Source organism: Castor canadensis, chromosome 8 (assembly GCF_047511655.1).
Source record: "Castor canadensis chromosome 8, mCasCan1.hap1v2, whole genome shotgun sequence".
NCBI classification, from domain to species: domain Eukaryota; kingdom Metazoa; phylum Chordata; class Mammalia; order Rodentia; family Castoridae; genus Castor; species Castor canadensis.
This window is the reverse complement of record NC_133393.1, coordinates 47,055,260-47,078,603: the sequence shown is the minus strand read 5'-3', so window position 1 is coordinate 47,078,603 and position 23,344 is coordinate 47,055,260. Positions and strand designations below refer to the sequence as shown.

The window sequence follows — 23,344 nt, the reverse complement described above, 5'->3', positions numbered from 1 at the left end:
ACTGCTAATAATTGCAACTCTGTTACTTTATTACCTATGTGATCTTGGACAGGCCATGTCACCAGTCTGGCTTCAGTCATGTCCTGTCTGATCACAAATATGCTTTCCTGCCTCAAAAATGCTGTGACTCTTGAAGAAAAAATAACAGCAGACTTTGGCATTGTTCATTTCCAAAATGCAGTTTTGTGCTTAGCCTTGAAATACTGTGGGTGTGATGGGAACCTAATGGTGTGTTGCTCTAAAGGATTTTTTTTTTCTTTCATAGATTCGCATGAGTCAACTGGAAGTCAAGGAAAAAGAGCTCAACAAGCTTAAACAAGAAAGCGACCAACTTGTCCTCAATCAGCATCCAGCTTCAGACAAAATCGAGGTAGGCATCATAGGATTTATATTTTCGTTGGGGTTTGGGAACTTTCATAAAGTAAGACTTTATAGATAAATGATTCTTCTCTGTCTTAAATCTGTGCCAACTTTATTTTCTATTTTGGGGTCAGCATCCTAGGCCAGGGGCTGGCATTTTCTTTTTTTTTTTCAAAAACCTGAGAATAAATATTTTAGACTTTGGGCCACATAGTCTCTGTGGCAATTACTTAACTCTCCCATTGTGTTACAAAAGCAACCATAGACACTGTGTAAATGAGTGAGCATAGCTGTATTCCAATAAAATTTTATTTGTAAATACAAGCCGTGGGCCTGATGTGGCCCGTGGGCAGTAGTTTACTAGCTTCTGCCAGAGATTGCTATTGGTGGGCTGAACTCAAGGCTGACTTTAGATGGTATCACTGCTATGGCCATATTGGTTGTTAAACTGAAACTTCCATGTCAGCTGGTAAGAGTCACTGCCTTAAGCTCCCTGGCCTTCTGCCAGAGGCCTTCTCAGACTGCCCCATGATCTGGCACCTGTCCAAGAATAGGGCTTGATGTGGCAGAGGGACTCCACTCCAGTGCTGTCCCCAGCATCTGTTCTGTTTGGTCAGTAACTGCTCCATTTGAGGAAGACATATTTTGACTAATATTCTTAGTGGTAACTCTGTGAAACCTCATTGTAAAAATTCATTTCTCCCATACTAAGAGTTCTCTGGAGGGAAATTCTATTTTCCATTATTAGACTTGGAATTAGATGAAAAGACATTTCATCACTTTCCTCAGGCTCCCAGGTCTACTCAGGAGCATAAGTTTCTCTGCTCCTGTGTGGCTGAGTGGGGGAGACAGCTGATGTGTTCACGTTTCAGGCATACATGGACACTCTCCAGACACAGTGGAGCTGGATTCTTCAGATCACCAAGTGCATCGATGTTCATCTCAAAGAAAATGCTGCCTACTTTCAGGTTTTTATACTTGTCATTATCTTTTACGTCTTAGGGCCTTATCTTTTGAATGTGTTTTTAAAAGCACTGAAAACAATCTTAGAAATATTGCACAAATCCTACTTGCTTGTATCAGGTTAGGGGAGCATAGATTTGTAATCTGATCACCACTCAATCTTCTGTTGCCACATCTGAAAATAATTCCTGCTCTAATCTTTTCCTTTAGCCACTTATCAAAGAGAAGCATAGGGGCAAAAGTCCTTGAAGCAAAACTAACAGATGGTTGTGTTAGCTAGTTTTTCTGTCACTCTGGCAAAATACCCAAGATCATTAACGTTTAAAAACAAAAGGTTTATTTTGACTCACAGTTTTGGCAGTTCCAGTCCATAATCAATGGGCCCCATTTTACTTTAGGCCTCTGATAAGACAGCATATCATGACAGGGAGCATATGACAGAACAAAACTACTGACGACCACTGGCCTGTAAGAAAGAGAGAAAAATGAAGGAGCTGGGGTCCCTAAATCCCCATGGAGGGGCCCTCCCCAATGGCCTAAAGACTTCCCATAAGGCCTCTCCTCCTAAAGGTTTCATTATCTCCCAATATCGCCACTCTGGAGACCAAGCCTTTGACGCATGAGCCTTTGGGGGACATTTAAGATCCAAACTATTGCTGTGATATTCATTAGTTATTAAGTTACTTCTTGCTGACCTGGGATCACTCTCATCCCTAACAGTTTTTTGAAGAGGCCCAGTCCACTGAAGCTTACCTGAAGGGCCTGCAAGACTCCATCAGGAAGAAGTATCCCTGTGACAAGAACATGCCTCTGCAGCACCTGCTGGAACAGATCAAGGAGCTGGAGGTACTATCTCAATCTCAGAGCCTCAGCAGTGGTGCCAGGGGCAGATTAAAGCAACCCCAGACACAGCTTACACGCCATTACTGTACGTCACACACTCAGAGCCCAAGTCAGTGTTTTCTTCATCTTTCAGAGGCTCCTCTCAAAATGAACTTCTTTGCACACCCAGCTACTGTCGAAAATGACTTTTGTTTCAACGTCTGGGGAATTGACTGAGAACAAAAGCTGAGAGAACACTGATAATGTGACAACTGTGGGAACGCATACTTCACATTTTATATTCATTCCCGCCCACTTAATTCACAGCTGCGTGGCTCCCAGAGAGCCTTATTGTGGAAGGTGCTCATGTTCCCAGCTGACGAATGTGTGGCTTATTACAGCTAATACAACTATAGCAATATTTAACTCGTAATCTAGTAGCTACATGAGTGTCATGTGAAGGTCTCTCCCCAGGGGCATCGGTGTTAAAGGATGATTCTGTTTGCAATTGCAGAAAGAACGGGAGAAAATTCTTGAGTACAAGCGTCAGGTGCAGAACTTGGTAAACAAGTCTAAGAAGATTGTGCAGCTGAAACCACGGAACCCAGACTACAGGAGCAGTAAGCCCATTATTCTCAGGGCGCTCTGTGACTACAAACAGGACCAGGTGTGCACTCACTCACTCAGAGTCATACAGAACCTTTGCCCTTCTTTACATAAAGGTCTTTGTCAATCAGTCGAGCATACTTTAATCTTGGTTTCAATAAGCACCATAATCGTGTATTATTTTATATGTAGCATAGCAACAAGTGTATCAGCTCTGTTCTGAGTTGATGATTGGCAATAATTAGGACGATACTTGGGGTTTTGTTTTTTTTTTTTTTTTTGGTGGTGGTGGGTTTGGAATGCAGAGATCCTCCTGTCATGCTTAGCATGTGCTCCACCGCTGAACGACACCCCCAACCCAGACAATAGTATTTTTTTAAGTGCATATTCAACATTTTTATTTTTTATTTTTTTACATTTTCATTAGCATATATTAATTGTACAGCGGGGGGGGGTCTCATTGTGATATGTACATTTGTGCTTACAATGTATCTTAATTAGATTCACTCCCTCCATTGCTTTCTGTTGTTATTTTTAAATTTTAAGAGCAAATGAGTGAGACAATGACCTCTATTAAAGTCTAATGTACAAAATGTGAATTTACTAAGTTAGAAGCATGGTGGGGTGAGGCTTTGCTTTGCCAAAGGATTTCTCATAGTCTTAATGGATCCCTCAGGCTATTTTTTGAAAAGCCACTTCTTCAAATTCATGTACAAAGTGAATTTACACCTTTAGGTTCATGTGGATTATTTAAAGCATCTGTAATGTGTTATATAATGGTCAGCTTCATTTGAGGGGAAAAAAATAAGAGCTTCAATAGTTTGTATGTTTTTATCTGTTTCTTTTTCTTTTTATGTTTTTTTGCAGTTCTGGGGTTTGAACTCAGGGTCTACACCTTGAGCCACTTCTCCAGCCCTTTTTTGTGATGGTATTTTCCAAAACAGGGTCTTGAAAACTATTTGTCTGGGCTGGCTTTGACCTGTGATCCTCTTGACCTGTTGCCTCCTCAGTAACTAGGATTATAGGTGTGAGCCACTGACATCCGGGTATCTGTTTCTTGGTTTTGAGAAAAGAGATAAAAATGTGTACTTATGAAAAAAAACCCAAAACATGGGCCTGCTTGCCTTCCAGAAAATCGTGCACAAAGGGGACGAATGCATCCTAAAGGACAACAATGAGCGCAGCAAGTGGTACGTGACAGGCCCTGGAGGCGTGGATATGCTGGTGCCTTCGGTGGGGCTGATCATTCCTCCTCCCAATCCGCTGGCCGTGGACCTCTCCTACAAGTAAGTTGTGGATTTTCCTAGTCACCATGGCGTTGATGCAGGAAGGCTGGAGGAGAGCATGTGCTCAGACGAGAAGCTTAACCCACTGTTTTCTTAGTATTAGCCTGCCCATGCAAAGAGCTTTGTGAAGGTCATGTTTACGTTGTCTTACAATTTTATGTTGAAGACAGGGTGGTTGCTATGGGAGGATGAAAAAGAAACCTTGGCCATGCAGGAGGGCTGGAGGGAATAAATAACACTTGTCATGCACTTTTGAAGTTGTTTGGAAGTTCTTTCCTTCTTAGCAACTCAGTCATTTTCATGTAGCCACAAATACAAAATTCCTTTAATATCAATATTTTCTCATCACTGGGCAGAGAATTCACTTCTTATTGTTCACAGTAGATTCTTTGAAGTCTTAGTATGGAATCTTTAGCCACACAGAGTAGAAGAGCAGTGTGATAAGCTCCCACCATCCTTATGACCTGGCTTTGGGGTCATCAGCATCTTGTGCATCTCCCTGCCGTGGTAGACCTCTGTCAATCAAAATACTGCTAATAAACAGCACAGCAACAAAAAATAACACTGCATTTAAACCAGGATGGTTTGAATGACCTACACTAATGTAAAGAAAATTGAGAGTATATTTTTAGGGAGTAGGTTAGTCCAAACCCTTAGAAATGTTGACAGTTTTGAAAATTATACATATACCTGTTACTTTGTAAGGGATTATTCTAGTTTCTTGTGCAGTTGTGTAAACATGTCCAGGTTTCCTGTTTGGGCTGCAGTATGAAAGTCTGACTCCAGCTGTTTTCTTCTTGTGCCTCCCAGGATTGAGCAGTACTATGAAGCCATCTTGGCACTGTGGAACCAGCTTTATATCAACATGAAGAGCCTGGTGTCTTGGCACTACTGCATGATTGACATTGAGAAAATCAGGGCCATGACTATTGCCAAGGTATGTCCTCAGGACCATGTGGTCTGCCCAGAGGGGGTGCCTTGCTGCTCATGGCATTGCTGTTTCTACCAGGCAGACCTAACTGGGCAGCTGATTTTTTTGCATCTCATCAAGTGAGACCATTCAGCCTTCCATAGAGGTTCTGATTGGTCCAGTATAGAAAGGAGGGGATGGGAGTGTAACTCAGTGAGAACACGTGCCTAGCATGTGTGACAGCCTGAATTCAAGCCCCAACATTACCTAAAAACCAAAACAACAACCATAAACAGGAATTAGCAAACAGGTACAAACAGAAACATTAATCAAAGTGACCCTAGAACCCAGAGGTACCCATGGAAAAGCAATGTGGGCCTGTGATATTCTAGATCTACATAATGGAAAATGAGATTATAAATGATTCACTGGATATTGAGGAAGAAAAAGGTGTATGGAAGTCTTGGAAGAACACCAAAAGCATTAGCTATTCCAAGTCAGAGATGTTTCAGTTGGGCTCTAAAGAATCCTAGATGAGTGTGTGCTTTGGGGCGGGGGTGGTGACAGGGGTAAAGTGAAGAGAGGGCACAGGCTGGGTAAATTTGGGGTCTTCCTTTTCTCTTTGTAGTCAGAGCAGCTTTGCTCTGCTCTGGTTTATATTTGGGGATTCTGAGTAATACTTTGTTTGAAGACAATTATTCTGGGCTGACAGAGTGACTCAAGTGGTAGAGCACCTGCCTAGCAAGCAAAAGGTCCTGAATTCAATACCCAGTACCAGCACCAAAAAGAAAAAGGTCTACATGGGCAATCCACTGCTGTGTTTCTTAGGAACAATGATGAAACCCTCAAGGACCTTGAGATCTTAGTAGGCCCATGACAAGTATCACCTTGAGTCCATCTAGTTGGGGGTATTCTCAGTTGCACAAATGGTAAATCACTTCTGCTTGACTTCATCTGCTTGATATTCTTTCAGCTGAAAACCATGAGACAGGAAGATTATATGAAGACAATATCTGACCTTGAGCTACATTACCAAGAGTTCATCAGAAACAGCCAAGGCTCGGAGATGTTTGGAGATGATGACAAGCGGAAAATGCAGTCTCAGTTCACCGATGCCCAGAAGCACTACCAGACCCTGGTCATCCAGCTCCCTGGTCACCCTCAACACCAGACAGGTCAGCCTGTGACAGCTCTCGGTGTCAACACATACATCTTTTAAAAAGAAAGCCATTTGTATAAAAACTAGGTTAAGAACCATTTCTTTGAAAGATACTGTCTTAGTGGGTTTTGTGTTGCTATAAACAAAATACCTGAGACGAGCTAACGTTTAAAGAAAAGAGGTTCATTTAGTTCACAATTCTGGTGGCTGGGAAGTCACCTGGCATCTGGTGAGAGACCCCTGGCTGCGTCACAATGTGGTGAAGAAGCAGAAAATGGAATGGTTAATGTAGAAAGAGTCAAGAACATGGGATGGCCTCACCTTAGAATAACTCTCTAGAACTAATCCACTCCTGAGACTTAATCCACTCATGCTTGCTAAAGGTGGTGTCCCCATAATCTAACCATTTCTCACCCCTACCTCCTAAAAGTTTGTGTATCTCCAAACTTTTACATCCGAGACCAATCTTCCAGCACATGAATCTTGGGGGAGTGGGATAAGCCTCTCACACCATCACAAATTATAAAAAAAATCATTTATATACCAAATTTCTAGAATCAGGTCCAAAGAAATACACACGCTTTTATTCAGTAGAGATGTTTTATGTTTTATGCAGTAGAGAATTCCTGCTAGGTAGGAATTCTCTGATTTTTATGGCTTTCACTTATTTTTACAGTAACCACAACGGAGATCACTCATGTTGGTTCCTGCCAAGATGTCAACCATAATAAAGTAATAGAAACCAACAGAGAAAATGACAAACAGGAAACGTGGTTGCTAATGGAGCTCCAGAAGATTCGCAGGCAGATGGAGCACTGCGAGGGCAGGATGACACTTAAAAACCTCCTGCTAACAGACCAAGGGTCTTCACACCACATCACAGTGAAAATAAATGAGCTCAAGGTAGGTATCCACAAATATCGTGCCTAATTTGATGTATATACCTTTATACTTAGCTGCAAATGAAAGAAACACCCTGGTTTACGTGTTTATAGGTAACCACATTGGTCTGTTTTCTGCTGCTACAATAAGGACTTTAAGGGCAAAAACGATCACAGGAATCACACAGCTGGAATGCAGAGTATCGATCTCTGTTTGCTAAAATTGTGGTATATACACATAATGCAATATTCTTCAGCCTTAAGAAGAATTCTGTTAATTGGAACAATATGAATGTACCTGGAGGAAATAGACCAGACACAATAAGACAAGCACTGAATGATCTCATTTATATGTGGAATCTAAAAGAGTTAAATTCACAGAAATAGAAAGAAAATGATTACCAATAACGGGTCCAGGGAGAAAACAGGGAGACGTAGGTCAGATGGTAAAACTGGAAGTTTTGGAGGATAAATCTAGAGACCTAGTGTACAGTAGGAGAACTGCAGGTAATAAGGTTGTTTTTATTGAGAATTTGCTAAGAGATAGATTTTAACACATGCACAGGCACAAAAATAACTATGGAAGGTGATAGGTATATTAATTTGCTTACCTGCAGCAGACATGTAACATATGTATATGAAAATAGCATATCGCACACCTATTAAGTGCATATGATAAAAATAAATTTTAAAAGCTCAGACAATTGGGGGAGGGAAGATAAAGGAGAATGATGGAAAGGGTGAATTCAGCTATGACATATTGTAAGAATTTTTGTAAATGTCACAATGTACACCCAGTACAACAATAAAAAAAAAATCAGCTAATGAAAAGAGCTTGCCTTCTTTTTTGACAGAGTGTTCAGAACGACTCACAAGCCATTGCTGAGGTTCTCAATCAGCTTAAAGATATGCTTGCTAACTTCAGAGGTTCTGAAAAGTACTGCTACTTACAGAATGAGGTATTTGGACTATTTCAGAAGCTGGAGAATATCAATGGTGTTACAGATGGCTACTTAAATAGGTAAGCTCAGCTAACACTAACCAAAGTTATTTTGTATTTCTCATCTTCATTCTTGCCAGCCTTCATTTGCTGTCCATGCTGGCTTACTGGAGCTTGTGCCATAGATCCTCTTTTTTTACTAGAGGATTACTTACATTCTTCTATGGTTTGGGAAGAGTGTCCTCTAGACTAGGGTGTTAATCCCAGTATTTGGAAATCTTAGAATTAGTCTCATGTACTTTAGAGCTGAGGTGTACTCTAGGACTAGAACTTGGATTTCTTCAGTGAACATGGAATGGTGGGACTGAATCGCGTGTGTGTGTGTGTGTGTGTGTATGTGTATGTGTATGAGAGAGAGAGAAATTCTGCAACATTGTCCTCTTTGATGAATAGTGGTGAGAGCCAAATGGTTAGATATGTCACTTTCAATTTTTAACTCCCCTCTTTTGCTCTTCCCAGTTTATGCGCAGTGAGAGCACTTCTCCAGGCTATTCTCCAAACAGAAGACACGCTGAAGGTCTATGAAGCCAGACTCACCGAGGAGGAAACTGTTTACCTGGATCTGGACAAAGTGGAAGCTTACCGCTGTGGACTGAAGGTAACTCAAATAGTGTAACAGCGGCCCAGTTTACAGGAAATAATATAGGGCCCATTTTCCTATTCTGAATCCTCACTTAGTTTCCATGAGTGGTTTTTTTTTTCTTTCTTTCTTTCTTTCTTTCTTTTTTTTTTTTTTTGGCAGGGGATCATTTGTTTTTTGTTTTTTTTTTTACTCTTTGAAGAGACATTTTGTTTTTAGTTACAGATTTACAGAAACCTTGACAAGATGGTTCAGAGTTCAGATCCCCTGAACCTAGTTTCTTCTGTTAGTAACATCTTAATGAATCAATGCTAAAGTCTGTGCTTTATTCAAATTTCCTACGAAATATGGTGAATTTTGAGGATTATCAACTTTCATTGGCCACACATTGTTGAAATCAGTTGTTGCCTTTTGGCACTCTGTCAGCGCCCATTAACAGGAGCAATATGAGAAAGCAAATTGTGGTGAGATTAGTTGAAGGGAGTGTTGAGTTGAATTGATTTCTTTCCTGAGAAACCTTTCAGACCTTTTAATGTGTTAACAGGCATTATAATTATTCAGGAATGGAAAGCAATATTTAGCACAGCTCAAACTAATTTATACATCAAATCCTTTTTTAATAGGGTAACAAAAGGAATTATATCACCAGAACAAATACTGAGAAATTGCAATAAATATATGAATATTTTAAAGCCTTTGTAATTTTTTTTGAAATGCTGAGGATTGAGCCCAGGACAGTTTTTTTTTTTTTTTTTTTAAATTAAGTGATTTGGGCCAGTGAGCTAGTTTGCCTAGCAAGGTCATGAGTTAGAATCCCTATAGTCACACACAGTGACTACAATGTAGCATACAATGGAAGAAGAGATTAATTTGCATATGCTCATTTTTTTGACTCTTGCAGAAAATCAAAAATGACTTGAACTTGAAGAAGTCACTGCTGGCCACCATGAAGACAGAACTGCAGAGAGCTCAGCAGATCCACTCTCAGACGTCACAGCAGTATCCACTTTATGACCTGGAACTGGGCAAGTTCAGTGAGAAAGTCGCACAGCTGACAGATCGTTGGCAAAAAATAGATAAACAGATAGACTTCAGGTGAGCCAACTTCTTACCCACTTTCTTCACACTTGGTGGTTTAAGTGTTGCTAGAATGCCACTTGCAAGAGTCACTATAAAAAATAGTGGTTTTGTTTTGTGTGGAAGTGAACCCTAATGGGTGCTCTTCTCATGGACTGCCTGTAGGCAGGTCTGAAATGGAAAGAAGACATCATGGTGGCCCTCCCAGGTGTTAGAGCAGAAGCCATTTCCCTTCTGTGTCTTATAAACTCTTACTATGACTATTGGAGCTTCTTTGAGTGAGTGTTATCCAAAAAAATTGTGAAAATTAAATGTTAGAGAAAAGAAATGCCTTAGCAGAAAGTGAGGGTCCAAGAAAGTCTCCTGAAATGCCGTGCAGTCCACCTTGCTGGTAGTACTTTTCAAAAACATCTTTATGGAGCTAGAATTCACACTTAAACTTCACAGTGGATTTTAGTAGGTTTTTTTAAATTTAAATTTTTTTTTACAGTGCTGGGGATGGAACCCAAGGCCATGCACGCGCTAGGAAAGCACTGTGCCACTGAGCCGTCATCCCTCCCCACCACAACTTTTTGAACATTTTCATTTTCTTTTATTTTCCAAATTCATTGTGTTTATTCACAAAATCTAGGATAATTAAGTATTTGCTTAGACAACATAACCAAATTTTTAAAAAAATTTAAAATCTTTTTGTTAATTGTTTATACATTTATTCATGTGTGTATACATTTTTGGGCTGCCTTTCCTCCCTGCCTCCAACCCCCCTGACCTCCAGGCAGAACCTTTTCTGCCCTCTTCTCCAATTTTGTTGAAAACATAGAACAGTTTCATTTTCACCCTAAAGAGAAACCCCCATGCCCAATGGTATTCACTGTCCTTTATCTCCCAAGCCTTCAGCCCAAGACTTTCAGTCTTTCTAGATTTGCCTGTTCTGGGCATTTCATGTAAATGGACCTATACAATATGTAGCTTTTAATAACTGGGTTATTTTACATGGTATATAATACTTCCAAAGTTGCATATTTCAGCACCTCATTTATTTATTTCCTGTGTCTTTATGGCTGGATAGTATTCCATTGCTTGGCAATACCACATTTTGTTAGTCCTTACAGCAGTTACTGGTTATTTGGGGTATTTCCAAGTTTTGGATATGGTGAGAAAATACTGCTATGAATGTTCATATATAACTTTAAGTGTGGGTTATACATCAAGTATAATTGCTGGGTGACTCAATATAGTACATATTTTAGAAATGAATAACAGTGTTTTAATGATTTTATTACACTTTCCCCAGATTATGGGACCTGGAGAAACAAATTAAACAGCTGAGGAATTACCGCGATAACTACCAGAGTTTCTGCAAGTGGCTGTATGATGCCAAGCGCCGCCAGGATTCCTTAGAGTCCATGAAGTTTGCAGATTCCAACACGGTTATGCGGTTTCTGAATGAGCAGAAGGTAGAAGCCAACTTGTCATCCATAGCTGTCTGTGATCACTTTGTGCATAAGCTGTGATTTCCTCTGGTTTTCGCAGTAGTGTTTATGTTTAAAATGATGAATCGTTCCTATTTGTGAATGGCTAAAGTATGCCAGAGGAAAAGTGACTGAGATATTTAGAAAGCTTTGCAATTTTGGACATAGAAATAATGTAATTTTCTTTTTACTTTATAATAAAGTGTCTTTATAAACTGAGGTTATGTGGAACATGACTATAATCTCAGCATTCGGGAGGCAGAAGGATCAAGAGTTTCAGGACATTCTGGGATACATAGCAAGATCCTGCCTCAAAAGTAAATGAATAAAGAATTGAGGTGAAAGGGCCAGAAAACAGTGCTGACTACAAAGTAGCCTCCTATAGGTAATAAGTTGGAGAAGTGAAGTTTTTCTAAATGGAAAAGAAAAATGTTCTTCTTCTAAGCTGTAACTGAAAATATGCAGCCAGTACGTATAATAATAAGCTGAAAGAAAAAAATAACCATGGTAAAAGAGTAAAATAACATTTATTTTATGATATTTGTACTCTTTAACATTTATAAATATTTCTTTCTTTGTATAGAACTTGCACAATGAAATATCTGGCAAACGAGACAAATCAGAAGAAGTACAAAAAATTGCTGAACTTTGTGCAAATTCAATTAAGGTATGTTGGTTTCATTAACAAAGTTGGTGTTTCATGCAAAATATTATTAACTGCATTATTTTTTGATTTGCTTTAAAAATGATAAATTCTTGAGGATGGTGATTATGGCTTTAGATACTCTCTCCTGAAGAATCTGGCAGTATCCATGGCAATGGGCTAGTCAGTCTTTAATTGACCAGTGATATCTGTAAAATTCTAGAATTAGTATGTGAAGATGTACATGCTTGGTTTAATAACAACATCAGCTGCTGATCACAAATGACACTTTATAGCCTTTGAGGTTGGTTATTAGAAATAGTTTGATGCTTTAAAATCTGTGGAATTCTACCTCTTAGGGAGTCCTTTTTATTTTGTGGTACTGGGGTTTGAACTGAGGGCCTCAAACTTGCTAGAAAGGCATTCTACCACTTGAGCCACGCTCCAGAGGGAGTCCTTTAAGTCCATTAAGAATATTTTTCAGAGCTGGGACCTGGTGGCTCGTGCCTATAATCCTAGCTACTCAGGAGACAGAGATCAGGAGGATTGCAGTTTGAGGCCAGTCTCCAGGCAAACAGTTTGCAAGACCCTGTCTTAAAAAAACCCATCACAAAAGAAGGGCTGATGGAGTGGCTCAAGGTATAGATCTTGAGTTTAAACCCCAGTACTGAAAAAGAAAAAGTAGGTTTTTCTAAGGGCTGGTGGTGAAGCTCAGTGATAGAGCACTTGCCTAGCATGTGTAGAGCCCTGGGTTTGATCCTTAATAACACACACACCGTAAAGTTTTTCTTACACTTTATTATTCTGTAGGATTATGAACTCCAGCTGGCATCCTATACTTCAGGACTGGAAACTCTACTAAACATACCTATCAAGAGAACCATGGTTCAGTCCCCATCTGGGGTGATTCTGCAAGAGGTATATATGTCATTACAGAACTCATAGTGCCTGCCTTTCTGCCTCTTTTTTTTTCCCTGTTTCCTGTCTGCTTTTTCTACTATCTCTGTTACAAAGGGTTTGAGAACAGGTTTTGCTACCTCAATGTGAGTTATTGATACATAATACAGTTTAGGAAATGGTCACTGGAAGCCTGAGTATGCCATTTATATATGAGTCTTTGCAGAAATTGGACTTAAATTTCTGTGTTTGGTAAGGGAGACTTCTCAAAAGTGGAAGTTATATAGTAGATTTGTAAAAGTCAACTTCTCTCCAAAAATGTCAGAGAATATCAACTGCCAGGTGGCTTAGGGCATAAAAACATGGAATGACAAGGATGGAAGACAAATGGTTTTGGTTTTTGTTTTACTATACTTCTAGATTTTGGAACCAGCATACATGACTGAAGGAAATTTACTCTTTAAATTATACCTTCACTACTTCATTATTTTAGAGAGCCAAATTGGTCAACTTGCACAGAACTTTTTTTTCTTTTTCTCCTTTTCCCTCAGGCTGCAGATATTCATGCTCGGTACATAGAACTACTTACAAGGTCTGGAGACTATTACAGATTCTTAAGTGAAATGCTGAAGAGTTTGGAAGATCTGAAGGTAATTTATTATTATTTTCTTGGAGTTGATAAAGAAAATACAACCTTATTCTTACTGCTTCATTATAACATGATTTTGGAAACTCACTGGTCAAACTGCATTTCCTTTAAACATTCAGTATAGTACAGTTTGGTTCTGAGTCTCAGATTGGTCTTGTGCTCCAATTTACTGCTCTAAATGAACTAAAGGTAACATTTGTAGAATTGCAGCTACTTTACCAAAAACCAGTAATTTCATTTAGTGTTTGGTCAAGGAATTTGTTTTATCTCTTTTTGTAAACTATTGAATAAGCTCATCCTGGGTTAGCTGGATTTGAATCTCTCATGTCAAGAGCTGAATTTATTCTTCCTTTCTAATACTAGAATTGAATATATATGGAAATGTACTTTATACCTTGAAATAAAATGAACACTATGTTTGAAATAATAAGCTTTTGATCCTGAAAGAAATAATTTTCTTTTAAAAATGAGAAAGCTGAGACTCAAGGATGATATGTTATTCACTAAGATCTTTTAGTAAAGTGATGGAAGGATTATGAAGCACATCTGGATTTCTTTAATTTTTGCCTGTCTCATATCGTTATGTGCATGTGTGTGTGTGTGTGTGTACATGCATTTATGTGTATAAAGAGAAAGGAGAATGTATATTGGGGGCTGGCAGAGTGGCTCAAGTGGTAGAGTGCTTGCCTAGCAAGCATGAGGCCCTGAGTTCAAACCCCAGTACCATCAAAAAAAAAAAAAAAAAAAAAGAGAGAGAGAATGCACATTGGTGTGGGACTGGGAAGGTACTATTTTTTTTTTCTTGTAATGTAAGATGCTTTTCTTTTAACATAATTTCTGATTTCACATCCACAGCTGAAAAATACCAAAATTGAAGTTTTAGAAGAGGAGCTCAGACTGGCCCGAGATGCCAACTCAGAAAACTGTAACAAGAACAAATTCCTGGATCAGAACCTACAGAAATACCAGGCAGAGTGTTCCCAGTTCAAAGCAAAACTTGTGAGCCTAGAGGAGCTGAAGAGACAAGCTGAGCTGGATGGCAAGTCAGCAAAGCAAAATCTAGACAAGTGCTATGGCCAAATAAAAGAGCTCAATGAGAAGATCACTCGACTGACTTATGAGATCGAAGATGAAAAGCGAAGAAGAAAGACAGTGGAAGATAGATTTGACCAACAGAAGAACGACTATGACCAACTGCAGAAAGCAAGGCAGTGTGAAAAGGAGAACCTTGGCTGGCAGAAATTAGAGTCTGAGAAAGCCATCAAGGAGAAGGAGTACGAGATAGAAAGGTTAAGGGTTCTGCTGCAGGAAGAGGGCGCCCGGAAGAGAGAATATGAAAATGAGCTGGCAAAGGTAAGAAACCACTATAATGAGGAGATGAGTAATTTAAGGAACAAGTATGAAACAGAGATTAACATTACGAAGACCACCATCAAGGAGATTTCCATGCAGAAAGAGGATGATTCCAAAAATCTTAGAAACCAAGTTGACAGACTCTCGAGGGAGAACCGGGACCTGAAGGATGAGATTGTGAGGCTCAATGACAGCATTCTGCAGGCCACTGAACAGCGCAGGCGGGCTGAAGAGAATGCCCTTCAACAAAAAGCCTGTGGCTCTGAGATCATGCAAAAGAAGCAACATCTGGAGATCGAACTAAAGCAGGTCATCCAGCAGCGCTCAGAGGACAATGCAAGGCACAAGCAGTCCCTGGAGGAGGCTGCCAAGACCATTCAGGACAAAAATAAGGAGATTGACAGACTCAAAGCCGAGTTTCAGGAGGAGGCCAAACGTCGCTGGGAATATGAAAATGAACTGAGTAAGGTAAGGAACAGTTACGATGAGGAGATCATTAGCTTAAAAAATCAGTTCGAGACTGAGATCAACATCACCAAGACCACCATTCACCAGCTCACCATGCAGAAGGAAGAGGACACCAGTGGCTACCGAGCTCAGATAGACAATCTCACCAGAGAAAACAGGAGCTTAGCAGAGGAGGTAAAGAGGCTAAAGAACACGCTTGCCCAAACCACCGAGAATCTCAGGAGGGTAGAAGAAGATATCCAACAACAAAAGGCCACTGGCTCGGAAGTATCTCAGAGGAAACAGCAGTTGGAGATCGAGCTGAGACAGGTCACTCAGATGCGAACAGAAGAGAGCATGAGATACAAGCAGTCCCTCGATGATGCTGCCAAAACAATTCAGGAGAAAAACAAGGAGATAGAAAGGTTAAAGCAACTGGTAGAAAAAGAAACCAATGACCGGAAATGCCTGGAAGATGAAAATGCACAATTGCAAAGGGTCCAGTATGACCTGCAGAAAGCCAACAGTAGCGCAACCGAGACCATAAGCAAATTGAAGGTTCAGGAGCAAGAACTAACGCGCCTGAGGATTGATTTTGAGAGGGTCTCCCAGGAGAGGACCGTGAAGGATCAGGACATCACACGGTTCCAGAGCTCCCTGAAGGAGCTGCAGTTGCAGAAGCAGAAAGTGGAGGAAGAGCTGAATCGGCTTAAGAGGTCAGCCTGTGAAGACTCCTCCAAGAGGAAGAAGCTGGAGGATGAGCTAGAAGGCATGAGAAGGTCTTTGAAAGAACAAGCTGTCAAAATCACCAACCTGACCCAGCAACTGGAGCAGGCGTCCATTGTTAAGAAGAGGAGTGAGGATGACCTCCGACAGCAGAGGGATGTGCTGGATGGCCACCTAAGGGAGAAGCAGAGGACCCAGGAGGAGCTAAGGAGGCTGTCCGCAGAGGTTGAGGGCCTGAGGCGGCAGCTGTCGCAAGAGCAAGAAAATGTCAAGCAGACTCACTTGAGGAATGAGCATTTCCAGAAGGCCATAGAAGACAAGAGCAGAAGCCTCAATGAAAGCAAAATAGAAATTGAGAGACTGCAGTCTCTCACGGAGAACCTGACCAAGGAGCACTTGATGTTGGAGGAAGAACTACGGAATCTGAGGCTGGAATACGATGACCTGCGAAGGGGCCGAAGTGAAGCGGATAGTGATAAAAACGCAACCATCTCCGAATTAAGGAGCCAACTGCAGATCAGCAACAACCGAACCCTGGAACTGCAAGGGCTGATTAATGATTTACAGAGAGAGAGGGAAAATTTGAGACAGGAAATTGAGAAATTCCAAAAGCAGGCTTTAGAGGTATTCACAAATATTTGATCACAGCTTCACTGTTTCTCAAATAATTCACTCCATCCTCTAATCTAACTCTTGCTTGGATGGATGGTTCGCTTCCAGAAAGTCTAATTTTCTCTTTTATTGCTCAATACTATCCGTCACAATCTAGATAACTGCTTGAAAATAATTTCAACACTGTTTGTCCTTCTGTCCTGTCACCGTGTCACATGCCAGTTTGTGTGGAACGTGTGTTTGTCCTTGGTTTTAAGAACTTTAGCATGTGCTTAACATCTAGGATCACTTCCTTTGACTGTTCTATTCTCTTTTCTAGAAGGTAGCTGGTGGCATGATGTATTTCAGAGGTAGAGCATGCATAAAGTCCTGGGCTCAATCCCCAGCACCAAAAAATTAAATAAATAAAATAAAAGGTAGCTCTTATTTAGTGATCAAGGATGCACATTTTAATTCACATTTCCTCAGTGGAAAGCCATAAAGAATTTCTCTATGAAGAGAACCACCTTTTCTGTCTTGTGTAGATGATTTTTCTGCATGTACTATCCTGTTCTCTTTTGATTGTGATTAAATAGGTTTCTCTTTGTCCTTTCTTCTTTTAACCTCTAACTTAATAATAACTTCTTTTAACTTCTAATACAGTTGACCTCTGTAGACAATATTTGTGTGGGGCTGGGCGGGTGTACATATATATTTCTTTATTTGTATTGCTTTATTAAAACATGTTAGTATAGTTGTAACAGGTGAGATGTATGTTTAGCAGAGATGATAACCCAGAAGATAACTCCCTGTACTTTTTCAAACTATAATTATTGTTAAAAATAAGACAGGTCTACAACTTCTAGTTCCTTCTATGGAAAAAAAAAAAAAAAACCCTACAGAAACAGTAAGTATGAAGCCATTTATCAAAGTGGCAACATATATATTTTTTTCATGAATTTATAAGGTAACAGGCTAACAGTATGTCCAGGGAAAACACAGAAAGGAAAAATAAGTAAACAAATTAAAAAAATATATATGTAGGAAAGGAAGTTAAATTATGATAATCAAGATCAAAACATTGTTTTTTCCCACTTCTTTCTTTTTAAATTCTAGGCTTCTAATAGGATCCAGGAATCAAAGAGCCAGTGCACTCAGGTGGTTCAGGAGAGAGAGAGCCTTCTGGTAAAAATCAAAGTCCTGGAGCAAGACAAGGCCAGGCTGCAGAGGCTGGAGGATGAGCTGAATCGCGCGAAAGCCACCCTGGAGACAGAAAGCAGAGTGAAACAGCGCCTAGAGAGTGAGAAACAGCAGATCCAGAATGACTTGAACCAGTGGAAAACCCAATATTCCCGCAAGGAGGAGGCAATTAGGAAGATAGAGTCAGAAAGAGAAAAGAGCGAGAGAGAGAAGAACAGCCTGAGGAGTGAGATTGAAAGACTCCAAGCAGAGATCAAGAGGATTGAAGAGCGGTGCAGGCGGAAGCTGGAGGATTCTAGCAGGGAGACACAGTCACAGCTGGAAACAGAACGCTGTCGACTGCAGAGGGAGATTGATAAACTCAGACAGCGCCCATATGGGTCCCATCGGGAGACCCAGACTGAGTATGAATGGACTGTTGACTCCTCCAAGTTAGTGTTTGATGGACTGAGGAAGAAGGTGACTGCGATGCAGCTCTATGAGTGCCAACTGATTGACAAGACGACCTTGGACAAACTGTTGAAGGGGAAGAAGTCAGTGGAAGAAGTTGCTTCTGAAATCCAGCCTTTCCTGCGGGGAGCAGGAGCTATTGCTGGAGCATCTGCTTCTCCTAAGGAAAAATACTCTTTGGTAGAGGCCAAGAGAAAGAAATTCATCACTCCAGAATCCACCGTCATGCTTCTTGAGGCCCAGGCAGCTACAGGTGGTATCATTGATCCCCATAGAAACGAGAAGCTTACCGTTGACAATGCCATAGCTCGGGACCTCATTGACTTCGATGACCGCCAGCAGATATATACAGCAGAAAAAGCTATCATTGGTTTTGATGATCCATTTTCAGGCAAGACAGTACCTGTTTCAGAAGCCATCAAGAAGAATTTGATTGACAGAGAAACTGGAATGCGCCTGCTAGAAGCTCAGCTTGCTTCAGGGGGTGTAGTAGACCCCGTGAACAGTGTCTTTTTGCCGAAAGATGTCGCCTTGGCCCGTGGACTGATTGACAGAGATTTGTATCGGTCCCTCAATGATCCCCGAGATAGTCAGAAGAACTTTGTGGATCCAGTCACCAAAAAGAAGGTCAGTTACATGCAGCTGAGGGAACGGTGCAGAATTGAACCCCACACAGGTCTGCTCTTGCTGACAGTGCAGAAGAGAAGCATGTCCTTCCAGGGAATCAGACAACCTGTAACGGTCACTGAGCTGGTAGATTCTGGTATATTGAGACCGTCCACTGTAAACGAACTGGAATCAGGTCAGATTTCTTATGACGAAGTTGGCGAAAGAATTAAGGACTTCCTCCAAGGTTCAAGCTGTATAGCAGGCATATACAATGAGACCACAAAACAGAAGCTTGGCATTTATGAGGCCATGAAAATTGGCTTAGTTCGACCTGGTACTGCTCTGGAGTTGCTGGAAGCCCAAGCAGCTACTGGCTTTATAGTGGATCCTGTTAGCAACTTAAGGTTACCTGTGGAGGAGGCCTACAAAAGAGGTTTGGTGGGCATTGAGTTCAAAGAGAAGCTCCTGTCTGCAGAACGAGCTGTCACTGGTTATAATGATCCTGAAACTGGAAACATCATCTCTTTGTTCCAAGCCATGAACAAGGAACTCATCGAAAAGGGCCATGGCATTCGCTTACTAGAAGCACAGATTGCAACTGGTGGGATCATCGATCCGAAAGAGAGCCATCGTTTACCTGTTGACATGGCCTATAAGAGGGGCTATTTCAATGAGGAGCTCAGTGAGATTCTCTCAGATCCAAGTGATGATACCAAAGGATTTTTTGATCCCAACACTGAGGAAAATCTTACCTATCTGCAACTGAAAGAAAGATGCATCAAGGATGAGGAAACTGGGCTCTGTCTTCTGCCCCTGAAAGAAAAGAAGAAACAGGTACAGACGTCACAAAAGAATACCCTCAGAAAGCGTAGAGTGGTCATCGTTGACCCAGAAACCAATAAGGAGATGTCTGTTCAGGAGGCCTACAAGAAGGGCCTTATTGATTATGAAACCTTCAAAGAACTGTGTGAGCAGGAATGTGAGTGGGAAGAAATAACCATCACCGGATCAGATGGGTCCACCAGGGTGGTCCTGGTAGATAGGAAGACAGGCAGTCAGTATGACATTCAAGATGCTATTGACAAGGGCCTAGTTGACAGGAAGTTCTTTGATCAGTACCGATCAGGCAGCCTTAGCCTCACTCAGTTTGCTGACATGATCTCCTTGAAAAATGGTGTGGGCAATAGTGCTGGTGTCACTGATGACGTTTTTAGCAGCTCCCGGCATGAATCAGTAAGTAAGATTTCCACCATATCCAGCGTCAGGAATTTAACCATCAGGAGCAGCTCTCTGTCTGACCCCCTGGAAGAAACGAGCCCCATTGCAGCCATCTTTGACACAGAAAACCTGGAGAAGATCTCCATTACAGAAGGCATAGAGCGGGGCATTGTTGACAGCATCACTGGTCAGAGGCTTCTTGAGGCTCAGGCCTGCACAGGTGGCATCATCCACCCTGCCACTGGTCAGAAGCTGTCACTTCAGGATGCAGTCTCCCAGGGTCTCATTGACCAAGATATGGCCACCAGGCTGAAGCCCGCACAGAAGGCTTTCATTGGCTTTGAAGGTGTGAAGGGAAAGAAGAAAATGTCAGCAGCAGAGGCAGTGAAAGAAAAATGGCTCCCCTATGAGGCAGGTCAGCGCTTCCTGGAATTCCAGTTCCTCACTGGAGGCCTTGTTGACCCGGAAGTGCATGGGAGGATAAGCACGGAAGAAGCCATCAGGAAGGGGTTCATTGATGGCCGAGCAGCTCAGAGGCTGCAAGACATCAGCAGCTATGCCAAAATCCTGACCTGCCCCAAAACCAAATTAAAAATATCCTACAAGGATGCCATGAATCGCTCCATGGTGGAAGATATCACTGGGTTGCGCCTTCTGGAAGCCGCCTCGGTGTCCTCCAAGGGCTTGCCTAGTCCTTACAACATGTCTTCTGCTCCAGGCTCACGGTCTGGCTCCAGATCTGGATCTCGCTCAGGCTCTCGCTCTGGTTCCCGCAGTGGGTCCCGGAGAGGAAGCTTTGATGCCACGGGGAATTCTTCCTACTCTTACACCTACTCATTTAGCAGCAGCTCTATTGGGCACTAGTAGTCAGTTGGAAATGTTTGGTGAAACTCGGATTCACTTATATGAATTTCTACTTTATATAACAAAAAAAGAAAACCCAGCACTTGCAGGATAGTGATAGAACTAAGCTTAGAGCATAGCCACGGGTGAAATAGATAGTAAAGGCTATTTTGGCTTTTTGTCTTTCAGTTCATCTTAACTAATGTAGTACTCCTTGATGTAGTGTTTGTGAAGTGGTAATCACTTGTAAGGATAGCACAAATTGAATTTAGAATTTGTTTCTTCTCTTCTGTGTTTAGATTTTTGATCAGTTGAAGCTTTTTTTGGCCTTTGAGGCAGATTTCTATTCTTGGGGATAAAAATTAAGCCAATCTGTTATTTTGGTCATAATTCTGTTTCTCATCTAAATATTTACATTTTCTGTATTAGGGGAAAATTACCCCCACCCCACCCCACCCCAAAGACCCCAGGCATTTTGGCGTGAGTTTCTTTTACATTAAGAACATAAATGTATACCCATATACCCTTCAATGCACTTGTTTGGCTTGGTATTAATTTGACTGTATGTCCATGATGGCAGTAGTCTTTGCTTTTCTTTGATCGAAGTTTTCTGTTTATTTTGCTTGTCGTTTTCTTAAAGGTGCCTTTAAGAACTTTACTGTCCTGACAATAAACTTTTAGACTTTGGAAGATTTTGTGTTTTGATTTAATTATGTTTATACACACAAGGGCATTTATTTATTTATTTTGGTGGGACTGGGGTTTGAATTCAGGACTCTGTGCTTGCACAGAGTGTACCACTTGAGGCACACCTCCAGTCCTTTTTGTTCTTGTTATTTTGGAGATGGGGAGGGGTCTCCCAAACTGTTTACCTGGGCTGGCCTCAAACAGAGATCTCTAGTGTCATTCTCACACTAGAATGACAGGTGTGAGCCACTGGTGCCCAGCTCACACAGGGCATTTAGCAGCAGCTGTTTTATTTATCATAAACTAGGTCTGAAACCATGTGTTTACAAAGTAACCTAATAAGAAACACCATAAAAATACTATTTTAGTTTGGAATTCTTGTTAGAAGGTAGTCCTCTGAAGTTAATTCTTTCCTCTTAGTTGCTTGGAAAGAAGCCTGTGGAAACAGGCCATTCCAGAGATGAAAACCTTGGTCTGGTTAATTCTGGATAGTGAGATCCAAGAAGCACTGGTAAAAGTCATTCCATCATACTATTAAAAATTAGGAAGGACAATGAAATATGTTTCTCTTTCAATCAAAGAAAAACAAATGAGCCAGGTGCTGGTGGCTTACACCTGTAATCCTACCTACTCTGGAGTTAGAGGTCATGAGGATCAAGATTCGAAGCCAGCCTTAGGCAAATAGTCTGTGAGACCGTATCTTGAAAACAACCCACTACAAAAAAGGGCTGATGGAGTGGCTCAAGTGGCTATGTAGCAAGCCTAAGGCCCTGAGTTCGTCTCAGTATCGCCAACAAAAACTCCTACAAAAACTAATGAAATTCAGACATTTATCATTAAGTTAGCCTGACTTTATTGAATACCTACTGTGATTGTCACTTTTTTTTTGTCACTATGACAAATAACCTGAGAAAAACAACTTAAAAGGCAGGAATTACTTATTTTGGCTTAACGTTTCATAGGTATCAGTCCACAGTTCTTGGTTCTGTTGTTGCTAGGCCTGTGGTAAGGTAGAACATCATGGCAGTAGGAGTCATAGTGGACAGGAAACAGAGAGAGACAGAGGGATGGGTATGTGTGCTGGGACAAGATACAGCCTCCAAGCACACACCATGGTGACCTACTTCCTTCAGCTAGGCCCACCTTCTAAGGTTTCCAGAACCTTCCCAAATAACACCACAAACCAGGAACCAAGGCTTCCACAGTGAGCCTGTAGGAGATGTTTCATATTCAAAACCATAACATCTATGTCTGGTATTAGGTTCAGTGCTTTAAAGATTCAGTAGAATTTAGAATTTACAGTCCCCCTGACTGTAAGGCATTTGCAGTCTCAATGGAACAGGAGACACATAAAGCAACCAGTCACAACTTTTCATATGTCAGCAGTGTTTATTAGTACAATCAAATGTATTATAGACAGAAAATTAGAAGACAAGTGAAATGCTGAATGTGTAGAGCCAGAAAATCATTAATCATATACTACCTAAGCTATTGGGGTGAAAGGTGCCTTCATTGTCATTGAATGAGACACTTTCCTTCATAGTACTCATTTCTTATCTCCCCTTGTTTTCTGCCTTTGCCCCATCTCCTATTTAGAGAACCTCAAATTAATTTTATTCACCAAATATTGAGTTGTGTTTGCCATGCATTCTGCATTTCTCATGTTAGAAATACATGGTACAAAAATAGCCTTTGTAATCTAAAAGGAAGAAGAAAAACAGCAAATGCTGTGGTGGGGGGCATAAAGGAAGTTCCTTAATGCTAGAACTGGGAGGCTGCTAGTCACTTCACTCTTGCATAACAAGATGCTACACACTGGGTGGCTTAAAACAATTCAATGTATTTTCTCACAGTTCAGAAGCTCTTAAGTCCAAGATTAAGGTGCTGTCAGGGTTGATTGCTTGTGAGACTTCTG

At 41.0% G+C, this 23,344-nt stretch overlaps 1 protein-coding gene across 3 annotated transcripts in view; it reads left to right on the top strand.

Moving 5' to 3' along the window:
• Positions 1-21,432, top strand: part of Dsp (desmoplakin) — a 48,847-nt gene extending 27,415 nt beyond the window's left edge. For 2 of the 3 annotated variants that reach the window (XM_074082930.1, XM_074082929.1), the window contains exons 8-24: positions 266-370; positions 1,233-1,328; positions 2,044-2,169; positions 2,660-2,812; positions 3,883-4,037; positions 4,848-4,974; positions 5,921-6,122; positions 6,783-7,009; positions 7,842-8,008; positions 8,447-8,585; positions 9,469-9,662; positions 10,939-11,101; positions 11,700-11,783; positions 12,570-12,677; positions 13,208-13,306; positions 14,161-16,455; positions 17,539-21,432. In XM_074082930.1, coding sequence (XP_073939031.1) covers positions 266-370; positions 1,233-1,328; positions 2,044-2,169; positions 2,660-2,812; positions 3,883-4,037; positions 4,848-4,974; positions 5,921-6,122; positions 6,783-7,009; positions 7,842-8,008; positions 8,447-8,585; positions 9,469-9,662; positions 10,939-11,101; positions 11,700-11,783; positions 12,570-12,677; positions 13,208-13,306; positions 14,161-16,455; positions 17,539-20,763 — 7,665 coding nt within the window. In that variant the 3' untranslated portion in view covers positions 20,764-21,432. The remainder of the gene's footprint in view (positions 1-265; positions 371-1,232; positions 1,329-2,043; positions 2,170-2,659; positions 2,813-3,882; positions 4,038-4,847; positions 4,975-5,920; positions 6,123-6,782; positions 7,010-7,841; positions 8,009-8,446; positions 8,586-9,468; positions 9,663-10,938; positions 11,102-11,699; positions 11,784-12,569; positions 12,678-13,207; positions 13,307-14,160; positions 16,456-17,538) is intronic. The other variant, XM_074082931.1, reaches the window with a different exon arrangement.
• Positions 21,433-23,344: the final 1,912 nt, after the last annotated feature.